Genomic DNA, 25,804 nt, shown 5'->3' with positions numbered 1-25,804 from the left:
TGAACCTTCCCCTACTCTTCTTCTCCCTTCTGCTTTCTATTCTTTAAGTTACCCTGCAGTGAAAATAAAACCCAACTGTTGAAGGTTTTAAATCTGTCTGGACATTGGATTTATTATGGACTTTTCCACCCTGACAACGAAGCTATAGAGGTAACGTGCAAAACCCAAAATTTAACCAGCAGCTCCTCTGGAGGTAGTGCAACAAACAGTACGCCATAAAGTTTATACACAACATGCTACCAAAATACAGTACATGCACTCTTCTGAACATGGTAGACCTTGATCTATCTTTCTACTGTCTTTTCTTCTCCTTTCTATCATCGTGCATGAGATTTTATTATTCACAATCTATCCTTCATCACAATGGACACACCTTGTTACTGTAAATAAACCAGTTACCCCAATCCCCTCTGATGTGGTCATCACATCTTCCCAACTCTTGGCTAAAAGTCACTTGTATGTTTTTCCTTCATGGCCAAATTGCACCACCATCACTGTACTGTACGGCGTATATGGCTTATATTGTGTGCTTTACAGTATATTGCTTGCACTGTACATTGTGTGCTGGTTTGATTTTGTGCCGTATGTTGATTGCATTTACAACTATGTATTGGTTAAGCAACTGTGGGTATAGAATTGGGTATATGGGATTGTACGATATTTTTTATTTTATTTTTTATTTTTTTATGGTTGGACTGGATGGACTGGATGTGTCTTTTTTCAACCTGACTAACTATGTAACTATGGGCCAGATTCACAGCCGAGATACGACGGAGTATCTCAGATACTCCGTCGTATCTCTCAGAGTATCTATGCGACTGATTCAGAGAATCAGTTACGCATAGATATCCCTAAGATCCGACAGGTGTAATTGTTTTACACTGTCGGATCTTAGGATGCAATACCGCGGCCGCCGCTGGGGGGAGTTCGCGTCGTAAACCAGTGTTGGGTATGCAAATTAGGAGTTACCGCGATCCACGACGGTTTTTCGTGTTCGCTACGTCGCCACTAGTCTAGTTTCCCGCCGCAAAGTTAGTCGTCGTTTTGGGTGCCTTAACTTTACACAGCACACGTATGTGCTGTATAAAATATGGCCGTCGTTCCCGCGTCGACATTTAAAAATTCACGTCGTTTGCGTAAGGCGTCCGGGAATACGGAAGTACGCTACGCACGTCGCCGTTCGAAAAAATTACGTCACTTCGCGCAAAGCACGGCGGGAATTTCGAAACGGAGCATGCGCAGTAGGTCCGGCGCGGGAGCGCGCCTAATTTAAATGGCACACGCCCATTTAAATTACGCGGGCTTACGCCGGAGGCCGCCAGCGTAGGTTTTTATTGCAAGTGCTCTGTGAATCAGGCACTTGCGATGAAAACTTGCGGCGGTGTAACGTATATACGATACGTTACGCCGCCGCACTTCTACCTGAATCTTGCCCTATGTAACTATGTAACATAGTAGGACGGATTTATATATTTTTTTCTGTTCTGTGCTTTTGTATTGTTTGAATATTGTGTTATATATTAGTTGTTCTAAATACTGCTTATGGTTGTGATGTACAACGTATAGAGATCTTACTGAATATGTTTTTTGGGGATGGAATTTTGTGTCGTGTTTAAGTTGAACTTTATACTGTGTATTGGCTGTACTGTATATTCAAAGATTAGCTTCACTGTATACAATAGATTGATTGGATGCATTGTATATAGCATGTTGGATGAGTATAATAGTTGGTGCTTGAGGCTATTCATAATAATTGGATGCACTGTCCTGTGTATTGGATGCACTGTATATAATACAATGTATAAATGATTAGATTGATTGGATGCACTACATATAATATAAAAATAGACTAGATGTACTGTAGATAATATAATACATTGTTTGGATGTACTGTTTGCTGTGTATTGGATGCACTGTATATAACAGATTGGATGTACTGTGCCCTGTGTATTGGCTGCACTGTATATAATAGATTGGATGCAGAGGCGTCTCTAGGCTTTGTGAGGCCTTAGGCAAATCTGAGACGTGAGGCCACCTTTCACATCCATAATGGGGAAAAATAATTCAAGCGATAAAAATTAACTGTATAAATTGCATATATTAAGAGTTTAAATTCTATGAACTATGAATTCACCGTATTATAGAACTTTCTCTAACCAATTCTTTAGACAAATTAGGCGGGCGCAAGGCCCCTGTGAGGGGCGAGGCCTAAGGCGACCACCTAATTTGCCTAATTATAGAGCCGCCTCTGATTGGATGTACTGTGTCCCGTGTATTGGTTGCACTGTATATAATAGATTGGATGTACTGTGTCCTGTGTATTGGATGCACTGTATATAATAGTTTGGATGTACTGTGTCCTGTGTATTGGCTGCACTGTATATAATATATTGGATGTACTACATATAATATAATAGATTAGTTGGAACAAAACAATATATAATGGATATATTATATATATTATAATACAATCCTGTGTATTGGATGCACTGTATATAATTGATTGGATGCAATGTATAAATTAATAGCTTGATTGGATGCACTACATTTAATATAATCGATCAGATGCACTGTATCATGTGTATTGGATGCACTTTATATAATACATTTATTGGATACTAATATAATAGATTGGATGCACCCCCACGTGTGACAGCACACTAAACAAGAAACAGAATCCAACCCTAACTGCCTAATGCATGCTGCCCAGGTTCATACATTCCAGAAAAGCAAAAACCCATTCATCAAGAGTCCAATAATGTTAGGTTCCTAGTCTGAATCCCAGCAGGGTGACCCATGAAGGGGCCAGATGCTCCTGTACAGGGGAGGGCTGGGCCGGGGGGCAGGGTGGCAATTGCCTCCCAGGCCATCCTGACTTATGGCCGGCAGCCGCTGCCCACTACCATTTTTCTTATTCTGGTCTAGGAAGTTGGGACAGGGGCATGGTCACGGCGGCCGACCACTAGTTGTTGCATTCTGGGAGTTGTAGTCCACGCTCAAGCTCCCGGTGGGTGGAAAACAGCAGCGCAGAGGAAACTACAACTCCCGGAGACAGGATTCTTGGAAGCAGACCCCGACACCCATAGCTGACCCCCCCCCCCCATACACCCCATGTAACCTGCCGGGTGATCAGGCTGCATTGATGGGCACTGGAGTTGGCTGCACTGATGAGGCTGCATTGAAAAACCAGATGGGCCATGGATGGCGAGCTGATTCGGTGGTTCAATGGGACAATTGACTGAACCTGCCCCTCAGGCCTAAGGCTGCCAGCCCTCCTCTGCTCCTGTAGGACTACATAGTGCAGCAGACCTTCCTTTGCAAATCCCATGTGGAAGAGAACGAGCTCTGAGCTCTTCCATGGTATTTATGTGGCTTGCTGCAGGGGGCAGGACTCAGAAAGCCCGGGAAAACCTGTAACTATCTGCATAACTACACAGTGCAATAAATACAATATCAGAAATGATCTGTAAACCTTTCATGGCCTATTGTACTGCAGCCCTTTGGTACTTATTGTGTGGCCCTTGGGGCCCCTGCAGGCAGTAGCCTGTGTTTTCCTTATCTAGGTGCTTATTCAGGTCATAGAAAGAAATATATTCATTATATTGGCTTCTAGTAGTGTTGGAAATGCTTTGGTTTATTTATTTCACACTATCCCACATCTTTATGGGATGTCCATCCATTTTATCTTCTTATGTTTATTTTCTCCTCTAAACTCTTTTTAAGGGATCTCAATGAGAGAAATATCAAATGTGGCCCAAGTCATTTTAAAAGGGAGCCGAAAGGAACATCCATTGTTTTGTAAAGGGACCGTAGAAAATGTAACCTCTAACAATCTTATGTAATGTGTCTCCAACAAATCCTATAGCATGTCTGCAGTCTCTGACCATCTGGTGTGCCATCACTGCCATGTATGCAGTCTCGGACGATCTAGTGTGCCATCACTGCCATGTATGCAGTCTCTGACCATCTAGTGTGCCATCACTGCCATGTATGCAGTCTCTGACCATCTAGTGTGCCATCACTGCTATGTCTGCAGTCTCTGACCATCTGGTGTGCCATCACTGCCATGTATGCAGTCTCTGACCATCTAGTGTGCCATCACTGCCATGTATGCAGTCTCTGACCATCTAGTGTGCCATCACTGCCATGTATGCAGTCTCTGACCATCTAGTGTGATATCACTGCTATGTCTTCAGTCTCTGACCATCTAGTGGGCCATCACTGCCATGTATGCAGTCTCTGACCATCTAGTGTGCCATCACTACTATTTCTGCAGTCTCTGACCATCTAGTGTGCCATCACTGCCATGTATGCAGTCTCTGACCATCTAGTGTGCCATCACTGCTATGTCTGCAGTCTCTGACCATCTAGTGTGCCATCACTGCCATGTATGCAGTCTCTGACCATCTAGTGTGCCATCACTGCTATGTCTGCAGTCTCTGACCATCTAGTGTGCCATCACTGCCATGTATGCAGTCTCTGACCATCTAGTGTGCCATCACTGCTATGTCTGCAGTCTCTGACCATCTAGTGGGCCATCACTGCTATGTATGCAGTCTCTGACTATCTAGTGTGCCATCACTGCCATGTCTGCAGTCTCTGACCATCTAGTGTGCCATCACTGTCATGTCTGCAGTCTCTGACCAACTAGTGTGCCATGTCTATGACAGCTTTTTGTAGCATTACATTCACTAAATATTAATGTGGCCCTTTGGTGATGTCAGGGGCCGCATTTGAGGTCACCTATAGCAGTGGTTCTCAACCTCAGTCCTCAAATACTCCCAACGGGCCATGTTTTCAGGGTTTCCTTTACTTTGCACAGCTTCTTTAAATCAATATGACGTGGTATTGATAAGAGCTATGTTATTTAAGGGAGTTCCCAAAACATGGCCCGTTGGGGGCACTTGAGGACTGAGGTTGAGAACCACTGTCCTATAGAATGCTTGTTGACCACCAGGGCTCTAAACCAGTGGTCTCCAAAGGGCGTCCCGAGGGGACAGGTGAGGCCCTTTGCTTGTTTTTATCTGGCCCCACTTGCACCAACAATGTGGCACTATTGCTCCCACTGACACCAATGATGGGGCACTGTTCCTTTCATTGATACCAATGATGGGATACTATTCCACCCACTGTACCTTCCTTTAATACCATCAATGGGGCACTGTTACTTCCCCTAATAACAATGATGGGACACTATTCCTCCCATTGATATCGATAATGGGGCACGATTCCTCCCATTGATACCAATGATTGGGCATTGTTGACTCCCACTGATGCCAGGGCATTGGTCACAGTAAAGCCCCCTAAAGTTTGAAGGACAATAAACTGGCCCTTTGTTTAGAAAGTCTGGAGACCCAAAAATGTCGCTGGTAGCGCACATGCTGAATGCTGCCCGGGCATGTATCCCAGACCTATGGAAGTCTACTATCACACCACCTTTGAAACACTGGTTCTCTAGAATAGATGAATTAGGACAATAGAAAACATGACACCGTCTTTCTAAGGTAGAGAGGAGGAATTTAGGGAGACCTGGTGGTCATGGATGACTTTTACTTGCATACCCCAGTATGTTGACTGCTTTCCTGTTTCGTTTTCAAGAATTAAGATTTATATGGGTAGGCCTGGTTTTGGTGGGGTAATCCTGGAAAAGAGGGGGGGGGGGGGTGTTGGAAGTTGTGAAGTTCATTAGTTAGTCAAAACTTTTTCCTGCTTCGTCATTCTTCTTCCTTCTTCTTTCTTCTCCTTTCTTCTTCTTCCTTCTTCTTCCTTCTTCTTCCTTCTTCTTCTTTCTTCTTCCTTCTTCTTTCTTCTCCTTTCTTCTTCTTCCTTCTTCTTCCTTCTTCTTCCTTCTTCTTCCTTCTTCTTCCTTCTCCTTTCTTCTCCTTTCTTCTTCTTCCTTCTTCTTCCTTCTTTCTTCTTCTTCCTTCTTCTTCCTTCTTCTTCCATCTTTCTTCTTCTTCCTTCTTCTTCCATCTTTCTTCTTCTTCTTCTTCCTTCTTTCTTCCTTCTTCTTCCTCCTTCTTCTTTCTTCTTCTTCCTTCTTCTTCCTTCTTCTTCCATCTTTCTTCTTCTTCCTTCTTTCTTCCTTCCTTCTTCTTTCGTCTTCTTCTTCTTCTTTCGTCTTCTTCTTCTGCTTCTTCTTCCTTCCTTTTTCTTTTTTCTTCCTTCTTCTTCTTTCTTCCTTCTTCTTCTTTCTTCCTTCTTCTTTCTTTTTTCCTCATTTCTTCTTTTTTCTTCTTTTTTTTTCTTATTTCTACTTTCTTCTTTAATCCATCCCCCCTAGCTATTTTAGTATTTGTTTTCTCTGACCCCCAAGTGTTGGGGGTCAGAAGAAAGGTTTCTTTTATCCTAAAGTAGATAAGGAAAAGTATAATAAAGGAAGAATTTAAGCAGCGATATAAAAGTAATGCACCTCAGGTTAATAGTAGTTGTAAGAGCTGTGAAAATGTGGAACAGACTCCCTCCAGAGGTGGTTCTGGCCAGCTCAGTAGATTGCTTTAAGAAAGGCCTGGATTCTTTCCTAAATGTACAGAATATAACTGAGTACTAAGATTTGTAGGTAAAGTTGATCCAGGGTAAATCCGATTGCCTCTCGGGGGATCAGGAAGGAATTTTTTCCCCTGCTGTAGCAAATTGGATCATGCTCTGCTGGGGTTTTTTGCCTTCCTCTGGATCAACTGTGGGTATGGAGTTGGGTGTATGGGATTGTATTGTGTTTTTTATTTTGTTTTTTTATTTTTTGTGGTTGAACTGGATGGACTTGTGTCTTTTTTCAACCTGACTAACTATGTAACTATGTAATATTCATTACGAGGCATACCTTGTGGCTTTATAATCCTATTATAACCCTAGTTTATGAATTCAATGTCCCAGATTTACAGAGAGCAAGGCACACATTACGCCGCCGTAGAGTAACCGCCGTACGCTACGCCAACGCGGCGCAGAGAGGCAAGCATTGAATTCAGCAAGCCAGTGCTCCCAACGCTGCGCCAGCGTGGCGTGGGTTTCGAAGGCGTACGCCGGCATAGGTGGAAGTGGGCGTGACCCATGCAAATGAGGCGTGACCCCATGCAAATGATGGGCCGAGCGCCAGGCAGGTACGTATCACGAACTGCGCATGCGCACACCCCCAGCACCTGCTCGCAACCACGCCGGCACAATTGCCTAAGCTACCCTGGATCACTGCGTACGCCGTGAATGTAACGTACGCCCAGCCAGACACACGTCCAACGCACAATACGCCGGCTTGTGTTCCCTGGTGCAGACCTGAGCATGTCTGTTGCTGGGTTGCACCTCCTTTATGGGGAATAACTTTACGCCGGACGTACAACTTACGCGCAGCTCACGTAGCATGCGCCGGGCACACGCAGGTTCGTGAATTGCCGTATTTCCCTCATTTGCATGTTTGAATGGCTAATCAATGGGAGCGGCACCGTGGGTCCAGCCTAAATGTGTGCCCTCCCTACGCCGGCGTAAGCAAGTTACGTCGGCAGGGTGTAGCCTGGTTTTAGGCGCATATCTGTTCGTGGGTCTGGTGCACAGATACGACGGCGCACATTTGCACTTGTTATACGTCGGCGTAAGTGCTTTGTGAATCTGGGCCAATATGTGTTGCTGCTGGTTTACTGGTTTACTTGTTTGAATTGATCAGGGCGGATGGCTAGATTTGTTTTCTATTCCAATATAGGTTTATTACTTTTCTTGTTATGGTTTATATGTTTTTTTAAAACTGAAAATAATTTTAATATAGAATTATACTTAAAAAAAAAAAAAGAAAGTCTGGAGACCCCTTGTGGTCTAAACCATCTGAACTTCCAACCTGGGCGTATATATATATATATATCTCAATGAATAAATAATGTATTTCCTAATTGTTTTTCGCTAGAGGAACCCTTCAAATAATCAGCTCTTGGGGTACCCCTGCTAAAACCAAACTGTCCCCAGGACTATGCAGGCACCATCAGATGGAAGGGAAAGTTTTTTTGATCGTGGACATACCAACCTTATTTTAGCACCACATCCCTAGATTGAGTAGATGAACAGGGAATGTATTGGGGATTTTTTAGGTGCAAAGTAATGTTGCAAATAATATCAAATATAATATTTAAAAGATAATTTTTTTTTTATTTTGAAAAACAAAATACAAAATTTTTTAAAAATATAACAATTGGCAAATACAGTATAACACAATATTAGCAAGACAGCATTGGTAAAATGAACTTCCCAACATGTTTCGCCCATATGTCTGACTTCTTTGGGGGAGCCTGTCCAGTTTGGAAGTATAAGGCCTAGTACACACGAGAGGATCGATCCGCGGGAAAACGGTCCGGAGGACCGTTTCCGCGGATAAATCCTCTGGCGGATTTTGATCTCATGGTTGTACTAACCATGAGATCAAAATCCCCGCGGAATTCCCTCCGCGGTGACGTGTCGCGCCGTTGCCGTGATGATGACGCGGCGACGTGCGCGACGCTGTCATATAAGGACTTCCACGCATGCGTCGAATCATTACGACGCATGCGAGGGATGGAATCGGACGGATTGATCCGCTGAGTCTGTACAAACCAGCGGATCAATCCGCTGGACTGGATTCCAGCGGATAGATTTCTTAGCATGCTAAGAAATCTTGATCCGCTGGAAATCCATCCCCGGGGGAAAAAAATCAGCGGAAAAATATCCGCTGGATCGTACACACCAGGGGATCTATCCGCTGAAACCGATCCGCTGATCAATTCCAGCGGATCGATCCTCTCGTGTGTACGGGGCCTAAGCCTTCTATCAAAAAAACACAAAAAACATATATATATATCATAATCAGTTCATTTAGAGTTGCGTATCATATATATAACAAAGTATTGCATTCATTTAGATACATATTGCATTAATTTCAGTAGTGCTGAGGTAGCAGTGAAAAATAGTCGTTCCCAGGCTCCCCTAATTTTAATTTCTCAAGGAACCCTGCTAAAAAACAATTTATAGGGGATCAGTTGGAAAAATGCTTCTTTCATTGGTGGTTAGTAGGAAGCATACCCCCCTTATAGTGGTGGTCATAATACCTCCCTTACAGACAGCTAAAAATATCATTGGTGTTTGCCAAAAGGCTGACTCTGCCAAGTGGCATTGGCCCTGGAACTATGCAGGCATCATCAGATGGGTGGTCATTCAGCCACAGCTCAAGGAACCCCCAGCAACCTCTGGAGGAATCCTGGTTGAGAATGGCTGTTTTAATGTATTTCATCTTTTTTATCAGTAGTAACTGATGGGCACTCATGGGCGGCACTGGGCACTCATAGGCGGCACAGATGGGCACTCATGGGCGACACTTATGGGTGGCACTGATGGATACTTATGGGTGGCACTGATGGGCACTGATAGGTGGGCACTGGGCATGGATGGGCACTGTGGGGTGGCACTGATGGACACTGTGGGGTGGCACTGATGGACACTGGGGTGGCACTGATGGACACTGGGGTGGCAGCACTGATTTACTCATATTGCCAGTCAGTGCCCATTTGTGGGCACTGATTGGCATCTTTTTTTTTTGTGAATGCTTTTTTTTTTTTTTTGCAGACTTTTTTTTCTTGCCCTTCCCTGGTGGGCTTCCCTGGTGGTCCAGTGTGGCGATCCGAGGGGGGGCTGCGCTGATAAAGAATCAGCGCGAACCCCCCCTGTCAGGAGAGCCGCCGATCGGCTCTCCTCTACTCGCGTCTGTCAGACGCGAGTGAGGAAGAGCCATCAACGTCTCTTCCTGTTTACATCGTGATCAGCCGTGATTGGACACGGCTGATCACGTGGCAAAGAGCCTCCGCCGGAGGCTCTTTACCAAAATCGGAGATGCAGGGTGTCAGACTGACACCCCGCATCACCAATCGCCGCGCGCCCCCACGGGCGCGCGCGGCATGAAATCCTGCAGGACGTCCATGGACATCCTGTCAGGATTTCAGAACCACTTCCCGGACGTAAATCGGCTATAGGCCGGGCGGGAAGTGGTTAAGAATTAGACAATAGACTTTATAGCCATAACCAATAACAGCTCTGATAGGTTCCTTTTAACTTCTTCAGATCCGCGCTGTAGTCGAATGACGGCTACAGTGCGGAGCTACTTTGCTGGGAGGGCGTCAATAGACGTCCTCCCGTGCTCGAGTGGCCTGCGTGTCCCCTGCAGGGCGTGCACTGCGTGCTCTCTGATCAGCGACTCTATGAGACTTGCTGAATCACAGATCGGAGTAAGGGGTCGATCCTGGCCCCTTACCACATGATCAGCTGTCAGCCAAGGACAGCTGCTCATGTGATCATGTAAACAGAGCTGGTATTCGGGTATTTTTTCTCCTCGCACTAATAGCGCGAGGAGAAAAAAAAAGAAAGCCGATCACCGGCGGATGTCAGAGGGACATCGGTCCCGATCAAGGAGAGCTGCCGCCAACTCATCTGTCCCTACCTGTGCCACCTACCAGTGCCCACCAGTGCCACCTACCAGGGTCACCAATCAGTGCCTTATCAGCAGTGCTGCCAATCAGTATTACCTACCAGTCCCCATCAGTGCCACCTATCGGTGCCATTTATCAGTGGTACCTATCAGTAACACCTATCAGTGCCCTTCAGTGCCCATCGGTGCCACCCATCAGTACCATATTATCAAAATTTCTTTTTGTTTGTTTAGCAAAAAATTAAAACCCCAGTGGTGATTAAATACTTCCAAAAGAAAGCTCTATTTGTGTGAAAAAATAATAACAATTTCATTTGGGTACAGTGTTGCATGAACGCGCAATTTTTATTCAAAGTGAGTCAGCGCTAAAAGCTGAAAGTTGGTCTGGGCAGGAGGGGGGCTTAGGTGCCCGGTAAGCAAGTGGTTAAACCAATGAAAAAAGGTGTCCAGAGATAAGTCCCCCCAACCTCCTCTGTTCCTCCCAGGTTGGTGGACGACTCCTTTAAATTGCCTCTTCAGGTTCTCACACCTCTATTTTTCTTTCTAGATGCCAAAGGGACGATCCGGGAGATTGTTCTACCGAAGGGTCTGGATCTTGACCGGCCAAAGCGCACAAGAACCTCCTTCACGGCGGAGCAGCTGTACCGGCTGGAGCTGGAATTCCAGAGGTGCCAGTACGTTGTCGGCAGGGAGAGGACTGAGCTGGCCAGGCAGCTTAATTTGTCTGAAACACAGGTAAGGAAACAGACACCAGAGGAAGGAGTACAACTGTAGCCCATAGCACCCTATGCGACCACTATGGGGCCCGGAAGCGCAGGGGGTCTGGTACTGTGTGGCAGGTAATGTCCTATGCAGGTAGCAACAGCATTTGGTCAATATCCATGGATTTAATGTATATATACCGTATTTATCGGGGTATTGAGCGCTCCGGCGTATAGCACGCACCCCTAATGTGGACCCGCATTCCTGTAAAAAAACATTTTAGTACTTACAGTTTTGGTGTCTTGCGCGGCGGCCTCATCGGGTCCGGCGTCCGTCTGCGGCTTCGGTGGTGTCCTCCTCGTCGGATCCGGCGTCCTTCTGCGGCCATCGTGGTGTCCTCCCTGCTCGATCCCCGCTTCCCGCGCTGAGTTTGAACCACTGCGCCGGTATATACCGAGCGCAGTACACTCGGGTATAGTCGGGCAGGCTCGGCTCCTCTCGCGGTCACGTCCTGTGCATCCTGTACGTCCAGGTCGTGACCGCGCCTGCCCGACTATACCCGAGTGTACTGCGCTCGGTATATGCCGACGCAGTGGTTCAAACTCGGCGCGGGAAGCCGTTATCGGCGTATATCGCGCACCCACGATTTTGCCCTGATTTTCAGGGTAAAAAAGTGCGCGGTATACGCCGATAAATACGGTAGTTTGTTAAACACTTCCGGGCCGCCGCACGCCGATATACGGCGGCTGTTTAAAGAGGGATATCTCTGTTATGGCAGCAGCTAGCTGCTATAACCCAGGTATCCTCTTCTTCAGTCGGCGGTCTGGTTTCCGATAATGGTGGTCTCTTCGGCGGATTCGCCACAAGTTCATCATTATCGACGGCAGGAGAGGGGCCCCCTCCCGCCGCTCTCCCGTACCCTCTGCCGCTTACCGGAGCTGTCAGTAGCGACGGTGGCAATCGGGTCCTGTCAGTGGCTGGGTATGAAGACGAGCAAGGGGAAGGTGTCCCCCACCTGTCCCCATAGCTCTTAACAGGCAATTTTTTTTTTTTCAAATGCCAAAATGTTTTTTTTTTTTTTATTGCATTTTAGTGTAAATATGAGATATTTTTTTGAGTGATGCTGCCACCACCATGTTTCACGGTGGGGATGTTTTTTTACCCCAGATCTCATATTTAAGAGGACCTGTCAGGCTTTTTTCTATTACAAGAGATGTTTACATTCCTTGTAATAGGAATAAAAGTGACACATTTTTTTTAAAAGAACAGTGTAAAAAATAAAGATTAAAGGTAAAATAAATAAAAACAATTTTTTTTTTAAACGCGCCTGTCCCACCAAACTTGTGTGCAGAAGCGAACCCATACATGGGCAGCGCCCGCATATGAAAATTATGTTCAAACCACACATGTGAGGTATTGCCGCGATCGGTAAAGCGAGAGCAATAGTTCTAGCCCTATCAAGGGTATTTTCCCCAATGGGGTTTTTGGGCAGCTCAATTAATGAATTAAGATACAATGTAAAAGAAAAAGGTATTTTTTGGATAACACGTACAGAAAGAGGGGATGTAGGGGTTGTTAAGATATGAGTTGCGGTATTACAAAATCGTTAAAATTCCATACATTTCACAAGACACAACAGATTGATATACAGCTTGGTATATGTGGGTACAAGCATATAAACAATTACTAACGCGTTTCGACCCTAAAGGTCTTCTTCAGAGGTAATGTTGTAACTGAAAGAAATTTACAAAAGATTTGTTATTATATGTTTTATCAACTATCCCCTTCCTTTCCCCCGTTTATGTACAGCGGGGACCTATGGAAAAGAGGGGGAGGAGAGAAGAAAAAAAGCCATACACAAATTACATAAAAGATCAACAAATTTTACCAAGTTGATAATTCTAGCCCTAGACCTCCTCTGTAACTGAAACCATGCAACCTGTAGAATTTTTTAAACGTCGCTTATGGAGATTTTTAAGGATAAAATTTGGTCGCCATTCCACAAGCTGGCGCAAATTTGAAGCGTGACATGTTGGGTATCAATTTACTTGTCGTTACATTATCTTTCACAGTATAAAAAAATTGGGCTAACTTTACTGTTTTAAAAAAAAAGTGCACTTGTAAGAACGCTGCGCAAATACGGTGTGACATAAAGTATTGCAAAGACCGCCATTTTATTCTCTAGGGTGTTAGGATTTTTTTTTTCAGAATGTTTGGAGATTCTAGTAATTTTCTAGCAAAAAAAATGTTTTTAACTTGTAAACAACAAATCTCAGAAAGGGGCTTGGTCCTTAAAGTGATTGTAAACCCAATACAACCACTTTAACCTACAGGTAAGCCTAGATTAAGGCTTACCTGTAGGTGTAAGAAATATCTCCCAAACCTTAAAAGGTTTAGGAGATATTTGCAGAAAATACAGGCACTGATGTCTACAGCACATGCACCGTAGACAATGGCGCAGGAGCACTGAGCGTGGCGTTTCCAGCGGTGATCGTGCCGTGACTGGCGGCTCCCGCACGCAAGCGCGGGAATGACTTCATCGCGGCTCCGGCCAGTCACAGTGCCGGAGCCGCGATACCCGGAAGTCACTCCGGGAGAGATGGCGGCGACGGAGGAGAGGAACGAGGACCCCTGCGGTGGCATTGATCCCAGGTAAGTAATTCATGCTATGCATACTAGCTCATTATGCCTTTGTCTTTCAGTGTGTCTTTTTTTTGGAGAGGGTTTACTTCCTCTTTAAGTGGTTAACTTTACTGGAGATTTAACAATTGAGAAGAAAATTAGAGAGGGGGGGTTGAATGGTTCTCCTATGGGGTCACATCTCATATAGTCACTCCCTTGTTCAGAACCCCAAACAAATTGTTTGTTTAGGATAAATCCACCTGTGGGCGGGGTCATCTGTGTCCGTGCACACAGGGGGAACTATCGCACAAAGCATGCTCATCAATGCCCGGGACCAGGTGGAGATTGCGGTCATGTGAAAAATCTAACATTAAGACCCCTTTCACACTGAGGAGTTTTTCAGGCGGTACAGCGCTAAAAAAAGCGCTGCTATACCGCCTGAAAAACTCCTGCCCAGCTACCTCAATGTGAAAGCTGGAGGGCTTTCACACTGAGGAGATGTGCTGGCAGGAGAGAAAAAAATCTCCTGTCAGCAGCATCTTTGGAGCGGTGAGAGGAGCGGTATGTATACCGCTCCTTTAACGCTTCTTCCCATTTAAAACAATGGGAAACTGCGGCAAAACCGCCCGCAATGCGCCTCTGCAGATGCGCATTGCGGGCGGTATTAACCCTTTATCGGCCGCTAGCGGGGGTTAATACCGCACCGTATATCGCTGCTATTTTTAGCGGCGCTATACCGCCACCGCGGCTCCCGCCCCAGTGTGAAAGGGGCCTAAGGCAGTTCCCCAATATAGAGATGAGTCTTCACTGTGTGCAGTAAAAAAATACAGAGTTCTTCTGAAAGGCATCTTGTCATATGTCACTATACATTGTAATTTATATGTTTGTATTATGAGGGACATGCTCAGCCTGCGTCCACTCCACTAGTCCAGTGCCCCTTTTGTACCTCACTCCCAGCAGGGACACCATCAGGGGGGTACAGGCAGTACACCTGTAAGGGGCCCGGATGGCAATCCCCTTTTTTTAAATTTTTTTATAAAAAATATATAATTTTTTTATATATTTTTTTTTATTTTGTTTTTATTAAAGGACCCAGAGGTCCCCAATGCCCCGGATGGCAACCCCTGTAGGAGCCCCTGATTTTTACTTGATTCTTTCCCAGACAGTGCAGAGGCCACCAGTCACACAAGCATTCGCTCTGGCTCCAATAAAGAGTCTAGGGGTTGTCTTTTTAAGGTTTATTGTATGTAGAATTTGGGATGAGAGTGGGGTGAGGCAGTTGTGTCAAAGCATGTGAACAGTAACAGGAGGAAACTCTTGACTAGACTAGGCTTTTCTGAATAGTCTTTATGCCAAAGGTTAAAGGGAATGGCAAGAACTGGGACAATGTAAGGGTTGTCTGAGAAAGAGCTACTGCTGGCACTTACCCTTCAAAACAGTTACTTGGACCCTGAGTTCAGGTCAGTACTCAAATTGTCACAGGATAGCCAGATGCCTCCTTCCAGTATCCACTGCACACTCTTCGGTGAGGGAGAAACTATTGTCCACAATGCCGCAGGACAGCTACACCCTTTCGAACCTTCACTGGGCAGTCTTCTGTGAGCTCTCCAAACCTTCAAATCCTTAGCTCCAAGAAGATTTAAAAAAAGGTTACCCCAGCTATGCTACAGCTGAGACCTCGGTTATTATCAGCTTAAATCAGTAGAACTGTTGCGGGGCGGGGGCAGCCACCTCCACCCAACCAGGTGGAAACCCCTCCAACAGGAAGACCCTGCTGTTCTAAAGCTCATATTATTTATGTGCCCCTCGGCCACCTACTGGGCCAACCTCCCCAGGGATTGGCTGCAGCAAAATAAATATTTATACTGCCCATTTGCCTTGCTTAATCTTCTATGTTCCAGAAGACTCTAGAAAGCAAGGGAGAGAAATATAAACCTGCAACCTGTGAGATCCAGAACAGTCAAAATAAATCAATAACTGATCCACTGATTACACTGAGCCAAAAAGGAATACATTTACCTAACATCCTAGCAACTTGCTATAGAAGCATAGATACACAATTTTACCAAAAATGTTGGGACGTCTGCCTTTACACGCACATGAACTTTAATGGCATCCCAGTCTTAGTCCGTAGGGTTTAATATTGAGTTGGCCCTCTCTTTGCAGATATAACAGCTTCAACTCTTCTGGGAAGGCTGTCCACAAGGTTTAGGAGTGTGTCTATGGGAATTTCTGACCATTCTTCCAGAAGAGCATTTGTGAGGTCAGGCACTGATGTGGATGAGAAAGCCTGGCTCGCAGTCTCTGCTCTAATTCATTCAAAAGGTGTTCTGTTGGGTGCAGACCAGTCAAGTTCCTCCACCCCAAACTCGCTCCTCCATGTCTTTATGGACCTTGCTTTGTGCACTGGTGCGCCGTCATAACTGTTCCCACAAGGTTGGAATCATGAAATTGTCTAACATGTCTTGGTATGCTGACGCCTTAAAGCTCCGTACACACGATCAGGATTTCCAATGGGAAAAAGTCAGTCGGAAATTCCGACGGGAAAATTGAGAACCAGCTCTCAATCTATTTCTGTCAAAATTCCCTACAGAAAAAGTCAGATGGAGCATAGACACGGTCGGAATTCCCGACCAAAAGGTCCAATTGGACTTTTTCTGTCGGGAATCCCGATCGTGTGTACAGAGCTTAAAGGGGTTGTGAAGGAAAAATTTTTTTCCTAAATATCTTCCTTTACCTTAGTGCAGTCCTCCTTCACTTACCTCATCCTTCCATTTTGCTTTTAAATGTCCTTATTTCTTCTGAGAAATCCTCACTTCCTGTTCTTCTGTCTGTAACTCCACACAGTAATGCAAGGCTTTCTCCCTGGTGTGGAGAAAGCCTCTTGAGGGGGCGAGCAGGAGAGTCAGGACGCCCACTAACACACAGCTCCTTTCTCTATCTGCAAAGAAGAGAGCGTCCTGACCCTCCTGCTCGCCCCCTCAAGAGGCTTTCTCCACACCAGGGAGAAAGCCTCCCATTACTGCATGTAGTTACAGAGAGAAGTGAGGATTTCTCAGAAGAAATAAGGACATTTAAAAGCAAAATGGAAGGATGAGGTAAGTGAAGGAGGACTGCACTGAGGTAAAGGAAGCTATTTAGGGAAAAAAATGTTTTCCTTTGCAGCCCCTTTAAGAGTTCCCTTCACTGGAACTAAGGGGCCAAGTCCAACCCCTGAAAAACAACCCAACACCATAATCCCCCCTCCACCAAATGATTTGGACCAGTGCACAAATCAAGGTCCATAAAGACATGGATGAGCGAGTTTGGGGTGGAGGAACTTTACCGGTCTGCACAGATTTGGACCAGTGCACAAAGCAAGGTCCAAAGTTCATGTTCGTCTAAAGGCAGGTGTCCCAATACTTTTGACACTACAGTGTATATAAATGCAGGCCAGGGATGTTTTTCTACATTTAATTCTGTATGCAGAAAGCCCATATCTTGCACATGACTTTATCTAGAAACAGAAGTGGGTTTGTACGGGCCAGACATTTGTCTCAATACAGCTCTCGAAGGACCACAGGAGAAAGAATTACGGTATCTTTGGAGACTTGCGTAGACCTACTGAATGCGCTAATAGCCCAGTTATTCATTAACGTTCAACCTCCGTTAATGGTTTACACGCGGGAATTGCGGAGGAGATTACTGTGTTGTGCCCCTGCATGTGTTGAGTGCTAATCAGCGCTTTAATATGACTTGCATGAAAATAGTAATCAGGATTTATCAAGTAGTGCTTTAGCGTGTTCACTAGGTAAAAGCTGCCGGGGAAAGGGAAGAAAAGATTAAATAAAAACATAGCGGTAATCGGATCAGTGGCTTTCAGCATCAGGAAATCTTATGGAGCAGCGCGGTGAGGCTTCCGCGCAGTGGATGAAGTGAGGATGATGCAATGGGGGTTAGCTGGTGTTACACTAGGGTTGGGGCCAGATGTTATCTGGTTTAGTTTAAAGGGGTGCATAGTGTTTTTGTACATTACAGTGGGGATCGAAAGTTTGGGCACCCCAGGTAAAAATTTGTATTAATGTGCATAACGAAGCCAAGGAAAGATGGAAAAATCTCCAAAAGGCATCAAATTACAGATTAGACATTCTTATAATATGTGAAAAAAGTTAGATTTTATTTCCATCATTTACACTTTCAAAATTACAGAAAACAAAAAAAATGGCGTCTGCAAATGTTTGGGCACCCTGCAGAATTTATAGCATGCACTGCCCCCTTTGCAAAGCTGAGAGCTGCCAGTGTCATGGATTGTTCTCAGTCATCGTCTGGGAAGACCAGGTGATGTCAGTCTCAAAGGTTTTAAATGCCCAGACTCATCTGACCCTCCCCCAACAATCAGCACCATGGGATCTTCTAAGCAGTTGTCTAGAAAACTGAAAATGAAAATAGTTGTCTGGAGAAGCTATAAGAAGATAGCAAAGCGTTTTCAGATGTCAGCAGCCTCTGTTCGGAATGTAATTAAGAAATGGCAGTCATCAGGAACAGTGGAAGTTAAAGCAAGATCTGGAAGACCAAGAAAAATATCAGACAGAACAGCTCGCGTACACACCATCACTTTATGTGATGGAAAAAAAACGAAATTTTCTGTGAAGTAAAAAACAACGTTTTTGAAACTTAAATTTTCAAAAACGACGTTGCCTACACACCATCATTTCAAAGCCACTGTATCTAATATTTAGGGACTCATTAAAGACAGGAATAGTACCACTGGATTGGCGCAGGGCCAATGTGGTGCCCATATTTAAAAAGGGAACAAAGTCTTTACCAAGTAACTATAGACCTGTTAGTTTAACTTCTATAGTTGGGAAGATACTGGAACGTTTAATAAAAGACCACATGGATGAGTTCTTGCTGGAAAAAAACTATTTAAGCAGCAGTCAACATGGATTCATGAAAGACAGAAGTTGTCAGACAAACCTGATTTCCTTTTATGAAGAGGTAAGTAAAACCCTGGACAGAGGCGTGGCTGTGGACGTGATATATTTGGATTTTGCAAAAGCGTTCGATACAGTTCCGCACACACAGCTCATGTGTAAGGTAAGGTCTACAGGATTGGATATATCAGTTTGTAAATGGATAGAAAACTGGCTGAAAGCCAGAATTCAGAGAGTCGTGGTTAATGATTCTTACTCTGAATGGTCCAATGTTATCAGTGGTGTACCCCAAGGTTCAGTGCTGGGACCCTTACTTTTCAATATATTTATAAATGATATTGGGTCTGAGATCAAAAGTAACATTTCTGTCTTTGCAGATGACACCAAGCTATGCAGTGGAATAACGTCCTTACAGGATGTCTCCAATTTACAAGCCGACCTCAATGCTCTGTCTGATTGGGCGACTAAGTGGCAGATGAGGTTTAATGTAGATAAATGTAAAGTTATGCACTTGGGGGCTAAGAATATGCATGCATCATACATACTAGGGGGAGTACAACTGGGGGGGTCTGTAGTGGAGAAAGATCTGGGGGTTTTAGTTGATCATAAGCTCAATAATGGCATGCAATGCCAAGCTGCGGTTTCCAAAGCGAGCAAAGTCCTTTCTTGTATTAAGAGAGGTATGGACTCCAGAGACAGAGATATAATTTTGCCCCTGTACAAATCATTAGTAAGACCTCATCTGGAATATGCAGTTCAGTTTTGGGCACCAGTTCTCAAAAAGGATATAGGAGAACTGGAGAAAGTGCAGAGAAGAGCAACCAAATTGATAAGAGGCATGGAGGAGCTCAGCTATGAGGAAAGATTAGAGGAACTAGATTTATTCACTCTTGAGAAGAGGAGAATAAGGGGGGATATGATCAACATGTACAAATATATAAGAGGTCCATACAGTGAACTTGGTGTTGAGTTATTCACTTTACGGTCATCACTGAGGACAAGGGGGCACTCTTTACGTCTAGAGGAAAAGAGATTTCACCTCCAAATACGGAAAGGTTTTTTCACAGTAAGAGCTGTGAAAATGTGGAACAGACTCCCTCCAGAGGTGGTTCTGGCCAGATCAGTAGATTGCTTTAAGAAAGGTCTGGATTCTTTCCTAAATGTACAGAATATAACTGAGTACTAAGATTTGTAGGTAAAGTTGATCCAGGGTAAATCCGATTGCCTCTCGGGGGATCAGGAAGGAATTTTTTCCCCTGCTGTAGCAAATTGGATCATGCTCCACTGGGGTTTTTTGCCTTCCTCTGGATCAACTGTGGGTATGAAGTTGGGTGTATAGGATTTTACTGTGTTTTTTTATTTTGTTTTTTGTGGTTGAACTGGATGGACTTGTGTCTTTTTTCAACCTGACTAACTATGTAACTATGTAACCATCGTTTTTTCACAATGCTCTAGCAAAGCGCGGTTACGTTCACCACTTTTTTCCATTGAAGCTCGCTTCATAACTAGCTTCTGGGCATGCGCGGGTTTAAAAACGTCGTTTTTGCTACACACAGTGATTTATTGTGAAACAAAAAACGACGTTTTGAAAAACGATACAAAAAATTGAAGCATGCTTCAATTTTTTTTTTGTCGTTTTTCACAAGACATAAAACAACGTTTTCCCCCACACACAGTCATTTAAATTGACGTTTTTAAAAACATAGTTTTTTTTTTAATCACGTAAAGTGATGGTGTGTACGCGGCATTAGACGCCCACTCAATGCTCTGAAGTCAGAGAAGGTGATGCTTGTAGACATTACTACCAAAACTGGTGCACCATACAAAAGAACTCAAGCAAGTAGAGGAAAATGGCTTATTATACTGGTTTTCACTACTTAAATGGTTTGCTCAACATGGTGTCACCATTTATAAATTGTTATAGTTGTGCTTTCCATTCTTTTTTTTTTCTCTATGTAATTAATCCATTTCAGTTTTTATGCACTTTTCTCCTCTGATCTATTATGCTGGATATAATAAATGTATTATTCATTTTTAAAGTAGCTGTAGGGAGCAGAAAGATGGGGAAACTGTTTGATGTCCCTGACCATCTAATTGAGAGAATGTCTGCAGTCTCTGATCTTCTCCTGCAGCATGTCTGCAGTCTCTGACCATCTCCTGGATAATGTCCACGGTCTCTTACTATCTCCTGGAGAATGCCCACTGTCTCTGACCATCTCCCAGAGCATGATTACCATCCCTGACCATCTCTTGGAGCATGTTTGCAATCTCTGGCCATCTCCTGGAGAATGTTCAAAGTCTCTGGGCATCTACTGAAGCATCTCCACAGTCCCTGACCATCTCCTGAGACATGTCCTCAGCCTCTGACCATCTTCTGGAGCATGTTCTTAGTCTCTGACCATTTCCTGGAGCATGTCAACACTCTCTGGTCATTTCCTGGAGCATGTAAACAATAAGTAACCATCTACTGGAAAATGTCCACAGTTACTGGCCATCTCATGGGGCATCTCCATAGTCTGACCATCTCCTGGAGCATGTCAATGGTCTCTGAACATCTCCCCAAACATGCCCACTGTCTCTGACCATCTCCCAGAGCATGATTACCATCCCTGACCATCTCTTGGAGCATGTTTGCAATCTCTGGTCATCTCCTGGAAAATGTGCAAAGTCTCTGGGCATCTACTGAAACATCTCCACAGTCCCTGACCATCTCCTGAGACATGTCCTCAGCCTCTGACCATCTTCTGGAGCATGTTCTCAGTCTCTGACCATTTCCTGGAGCATGTCAACACTCTCTGGTCATTTCCTGGAGCATGTAAACAATAAGTAACCATCTACTGGAAAATGTCCACAGTCACTGGCCATCTCCTGGGGCATCTCCATAGTCTGACCATCTCCTGGAACATGTCCTCAATCGCTGATTATGTCCAGAGCCTCTGACCATCTCCTGGAGCATGTCCACAGCCTCTGAGCATCTCCTGGAGCATGTCCATGGTCTCTGAACATCTCCCCAAACATGCCCACAGGCTTTGATCATCTCCTGGAAAATGTCCACAGTCTTGGACCATCTCCTGGAAAATGTCCACAGTCTTTGACCATCTCTTGGAGCATAGATATATGGAAAGAACCCGCACTCTGGAATCCATCCAAATTTTTTATTCCATAATCACCAAGTACAGAGTAACTGCTAACATGTTGCGGCGAAGAGCCTTGTTCACAGTAAAAAAGTTTGATGGATTCCAGAGTGCAGGTTCTTTCCATATATCCATTCTGAGTTTGTGACGAGTGGGAGGTCGTCTGAACTTGGCACCTGGAGAGAAGGTACCAGTAACCAACACGCATATTTGGAGGTTATCACAGTTAGAACGGTGCTACGATGTGTGTACATCTCTTGGAGCATGCTCTGTCTTTTGTAATTTGTCTATTGTTTCCGAACATCTCCTGTTGCATGTATGGAGTCCCTGACTCATTCTTGCAGTATGTGTACAGTTGTGCATTTTCTCTCGTAACATGTTTGCAGTTTTCAACTGTCTCCTTTGGTTTGGCTTCAGTCTCTGACCATGTCTGCATTGTGTATACAGTCTGATGACTACAAGGGATGTGCCCATGAGCTTGATACACCCAACAACGTCCTGTTACCCTTCTACCTCCATCACGTTGAGACAGACTTGCATGTATGGAGTCTCCAACTATCTCTTGTAGCATGGGCATGGTTTTAAAATGTCTCTTGTAGCATGTCTACAGTTTTCAACTGTCTCCTTTGGCATGACTTCAATTTCTGACCATCGCTTTTAGCTTTTCTGCTTTCTCTAAACATTTCCTGTATAATTTCCATAGTCTAATGACCACTAGAGGCGTGCCCATGAGCTTGATACGCCCAAGACAATGTCCACTTACCCTTCTGCCTCCATCATGTTGAGACAAATTTCCAGATAATAAGGAAACTGGGAAAACTAGGAATATGGGAGAGGAAATTATGTTTATGGATCCAATGAATATATTGACTTGGTTGTGGATGTATCTTATTTAACCCTTGAATGAACTGCCTAGCCTTGCATCTGCTTAGCCCTGCTACCTGTAACTCCTCCAAAAATATTTACACTGCAGTTGATACTGCATAATCACCAGACATTTGAAGGAGTATATGTATATATATATATATATATATATATATATATATATATATATATATATGTATATATATATATATATATATATATATATATATATATATATATATATATATAGTGTGTATATACTGCATGCTCCACACGGATGGGTTAATAAACTCTTTTAGGTAACAAGCTCATAGAGAAATTGTGCACAGGCATCTGCTCTCTGGATAGTGAGATTCAGCGAGGCGGACGCACAGTAAGTAGGTCGCTGACTGCAGACATAACGCCAGGCTCCTCCCCCTGCCCACACAACGTCAATGTATATATTTATCCTATATGAGTTAGTGCAATACATAAGGGATTTATGACACTGTTACTTTGCAGTACAATTCTGCCTGCTGATACCGGTCTTAGCTCAGATTATAGCTACGCACGTAATAATTACACATACATATAAAGTATGGAAAGGCCATACTTTAGGCATTATGGGATATGTCTTTATTACAGTTGTGTGTGTTGGATATTTTTATAATTTTATGTGGGTTTTTAGTCGGTACTTATTCTCTTCCTTTTTTATATCCCCCCCTCCCCCTCCCTTCATCTCACTTTCCTTGGGTTACTGTACACAGCCGAGACTCGAGAAGATCAGTTAAAGACAATTAGCAATTAGTGTGCACTTTTAATTGTTTCATAAAATTCAATGTGTTAGAAATTTGCCAAGTATATCTCAAATACCCATGTCCATCCTTCATTCCATCCTTCCTTCCATCCTTTTTTCCTCCCTCCTTTCCTCCCAACCTTCCTTCCTAACTACCTTCCACCAGTGGCGGTTCGTCCATAGAGGGCGCTGGAGTGCCGTCCCCTCTGGCTCTCACCGCCAATGAGTCTAATAACATAGATTCATGCATTGCACGAATCTATGTTATTATCGCCGCTGCCGCTGTTCTATTCAGATGGTCGGCGCTCATGTCCGGCCATCTGAATAACGGCAGCTGGTTGGCTGTATGGAAGTGCCTATCAGAGCCAACGGCTCTGATAGGCTTTTCCGAGTACAGCCCTCGGGTTTCGGAAGCTTATACAAGGAACGCACTAGGGATGCGCTCCTTGTATAAGACTTACAGGCGTCTCAGCCAATCAGGTTGGCCGATTCTGGCTACCGGTAACCTGATTAGCTGAGACGCCTGTCAGTCATCGAGGGCGGTAGAAGAAATCGAGGGACGTGGATGGCTGACTCCAGTAAAGGTAAGTGCCGGGCAAGGGGGGAGGGTAGGGGCACTTTACAGGGCACAGTGGCGACATCAATGGGCACACTGGCGACAATAGGCACAGTGGCGACAATGGGCACAGTGGGGCAATGGGCACAGCGGCGACAATTAAAGGGCACAGCGACGACAATTAAAGGGCACAGCGGTGACAATTAAAGGGCACAGTGGTGACAATTAAAGGGCACAGTGGTGACAATTGATGGCACAGTGGCTGCGTTTGATGGCATGGCACAGTGGTGACAATTGATGGCACAGTGGCTGCGTTTGATGGCATGGCACAGTGGCTGCGTTTAATGGCATGGCACAGTGGTGCGAATTGATGGCACAGTGGCTGCGTTTGATGGCATGGCACAGTGGTGACAATTGATGGCACAGTGGCTGCGTTTGATGGCATGGCACAGTGGTGACAATTGATGGCACAGTGGCTGCGTTTGATGGCATGGCACAGTGGTGACAATTAATGGCACAGTGGCTGCGTTTGATGGCATGGTACAGTGGTGACATTTGATGGGCACAGTGAGGCTGCAATTTTTTTTTTTCGTTTGCGCCCCCCCAAAAATTTTGAGCACCAGCCGCCACTGCCTTCCACCTTCCTTTCCTTATATCCCCTCCTTTAACTTTTCTTTATTCCTAAAGGTGTCTATCGACATAAGATCTGAGGTCTCGTACACACGACCGAGGAACTCGTCGTAAATTAAACATCGTCTTCCTCGACGAGTTTCTTGTCAGGCTTGTCGAGAATCTTGTCAAGCTTTCTTTGTGTACACACTGTCAAGACAAAATCTCGTCGTTCTCAAACGCGGTGACGTACAACACGTATGACGGCACTATAAAGGGGAAGTTCCATTCCACTGGCGCCACCCTTGGGGCTGCTTTTGCTAATCTCATGTTACTGCGTGTTAAGTAAAAGTTTGGTGAGAGCCTATTCGCGCTTTTCAGTCTGTTACAGCGTGACAAATGTGCTATCTCCATTCCGAACGTTAGTTTTACCGAAGGCACGCTCCCATCTCATACTTTATTCTAAGCATGCGCGGGTCTCTAAGCATACACACGAACGTGTTTCTCGTCGTAAACCAGCCCGACGAGAAACACGATGAGGAAATTGAGACTCCCGACGAGGAAAAAGAGAACTTTTTCTCTTTTTTCTCGTCGAGTTCCACGACAGTTTTCTCGACGAAAAACATACACACGACCGTTCTCTTGATGGATTCTGTCGAGGAAAACGGTCAGTGTACGAGGCCTCAGTCTCCCGTTATTTGCTGGATTGGGCAAACAACTGTCTTTAAGGTATGAGAGAGGATGGAAGTAGGAATGGCGCTAGCTTTTAAAGTGCAGTGCTGATGTGGTAAATAGTGTTACAGGCGCCTGTACTTAATAGTGAAAAACGCAGTGACATATAATCAAATACAGGTAAATTGGTGTATTTTAATAAAACCTTATTTTGAAATCCTAGTACGGAAAGTAAAGGAAAATGCTGGTGATATCCAAAATGTGTGTGTAAATAGCAATGCGATTAAGTGAAAATAGATTAATTAAATTGCTTGAGAAGCTTGCGATAAAAACGCAGTTCCAAGTGATCCAAAAAAAAAAAATATTAAAATAGTGCACCTTAACCACTTAAGGACCGCCTCCTGCACATATACGTCGGCAGAATGGCACGGCTGGGCACATGTACGTACAGGTTTGTCCTCTTTAAGTGCCCAGCTGTTGGTCGCGGCCGATATTTTCCCCGCACATTAAGTATAAAAATTTTTTTTTCAA

General features: G+C 44.5%; 1 protein-coding gene across 1 annotated transcript in view; it reads left to right on the top strand.

Annotated features, from left to right (window-relative positions):
- The window catches only part of VAX2 (ventral anterior homeobox 2), a 143,063-nt gene that overhangs the window by 70,178 nt on the left and 47,081 nt on the right, over positions 1–25,804 (top strand). Inside the window, exon 2 of the mRNA XM_040335527.1 lies at positions 10,974–11,161. Coding sequence (XP_040191461.1) covers positions 10,974–11,161 — 188 coding nt within the window. The remainder of the gene's footprint in view (positions 1–10,973; positions 11,162–25,804) is intronic.

The sequence above is a fragment of the Rana temporaria genome, chromosome 1 (assembly GCF_905171775.1).
Source record: "Rana temporaria chromosome 1, aRanTem1.1, whole genome shotgun sequence".
Lineage (NCBI taxonomy): Eukaryota > Metazoa > Chordata > Amphibia > Anura > Ranidae > Rana > Rana temporaria.
Note: the sequence above shows the minus strand (reverse complement) of the source record. Positions and strands in the feature narration are given on the sequence as shown.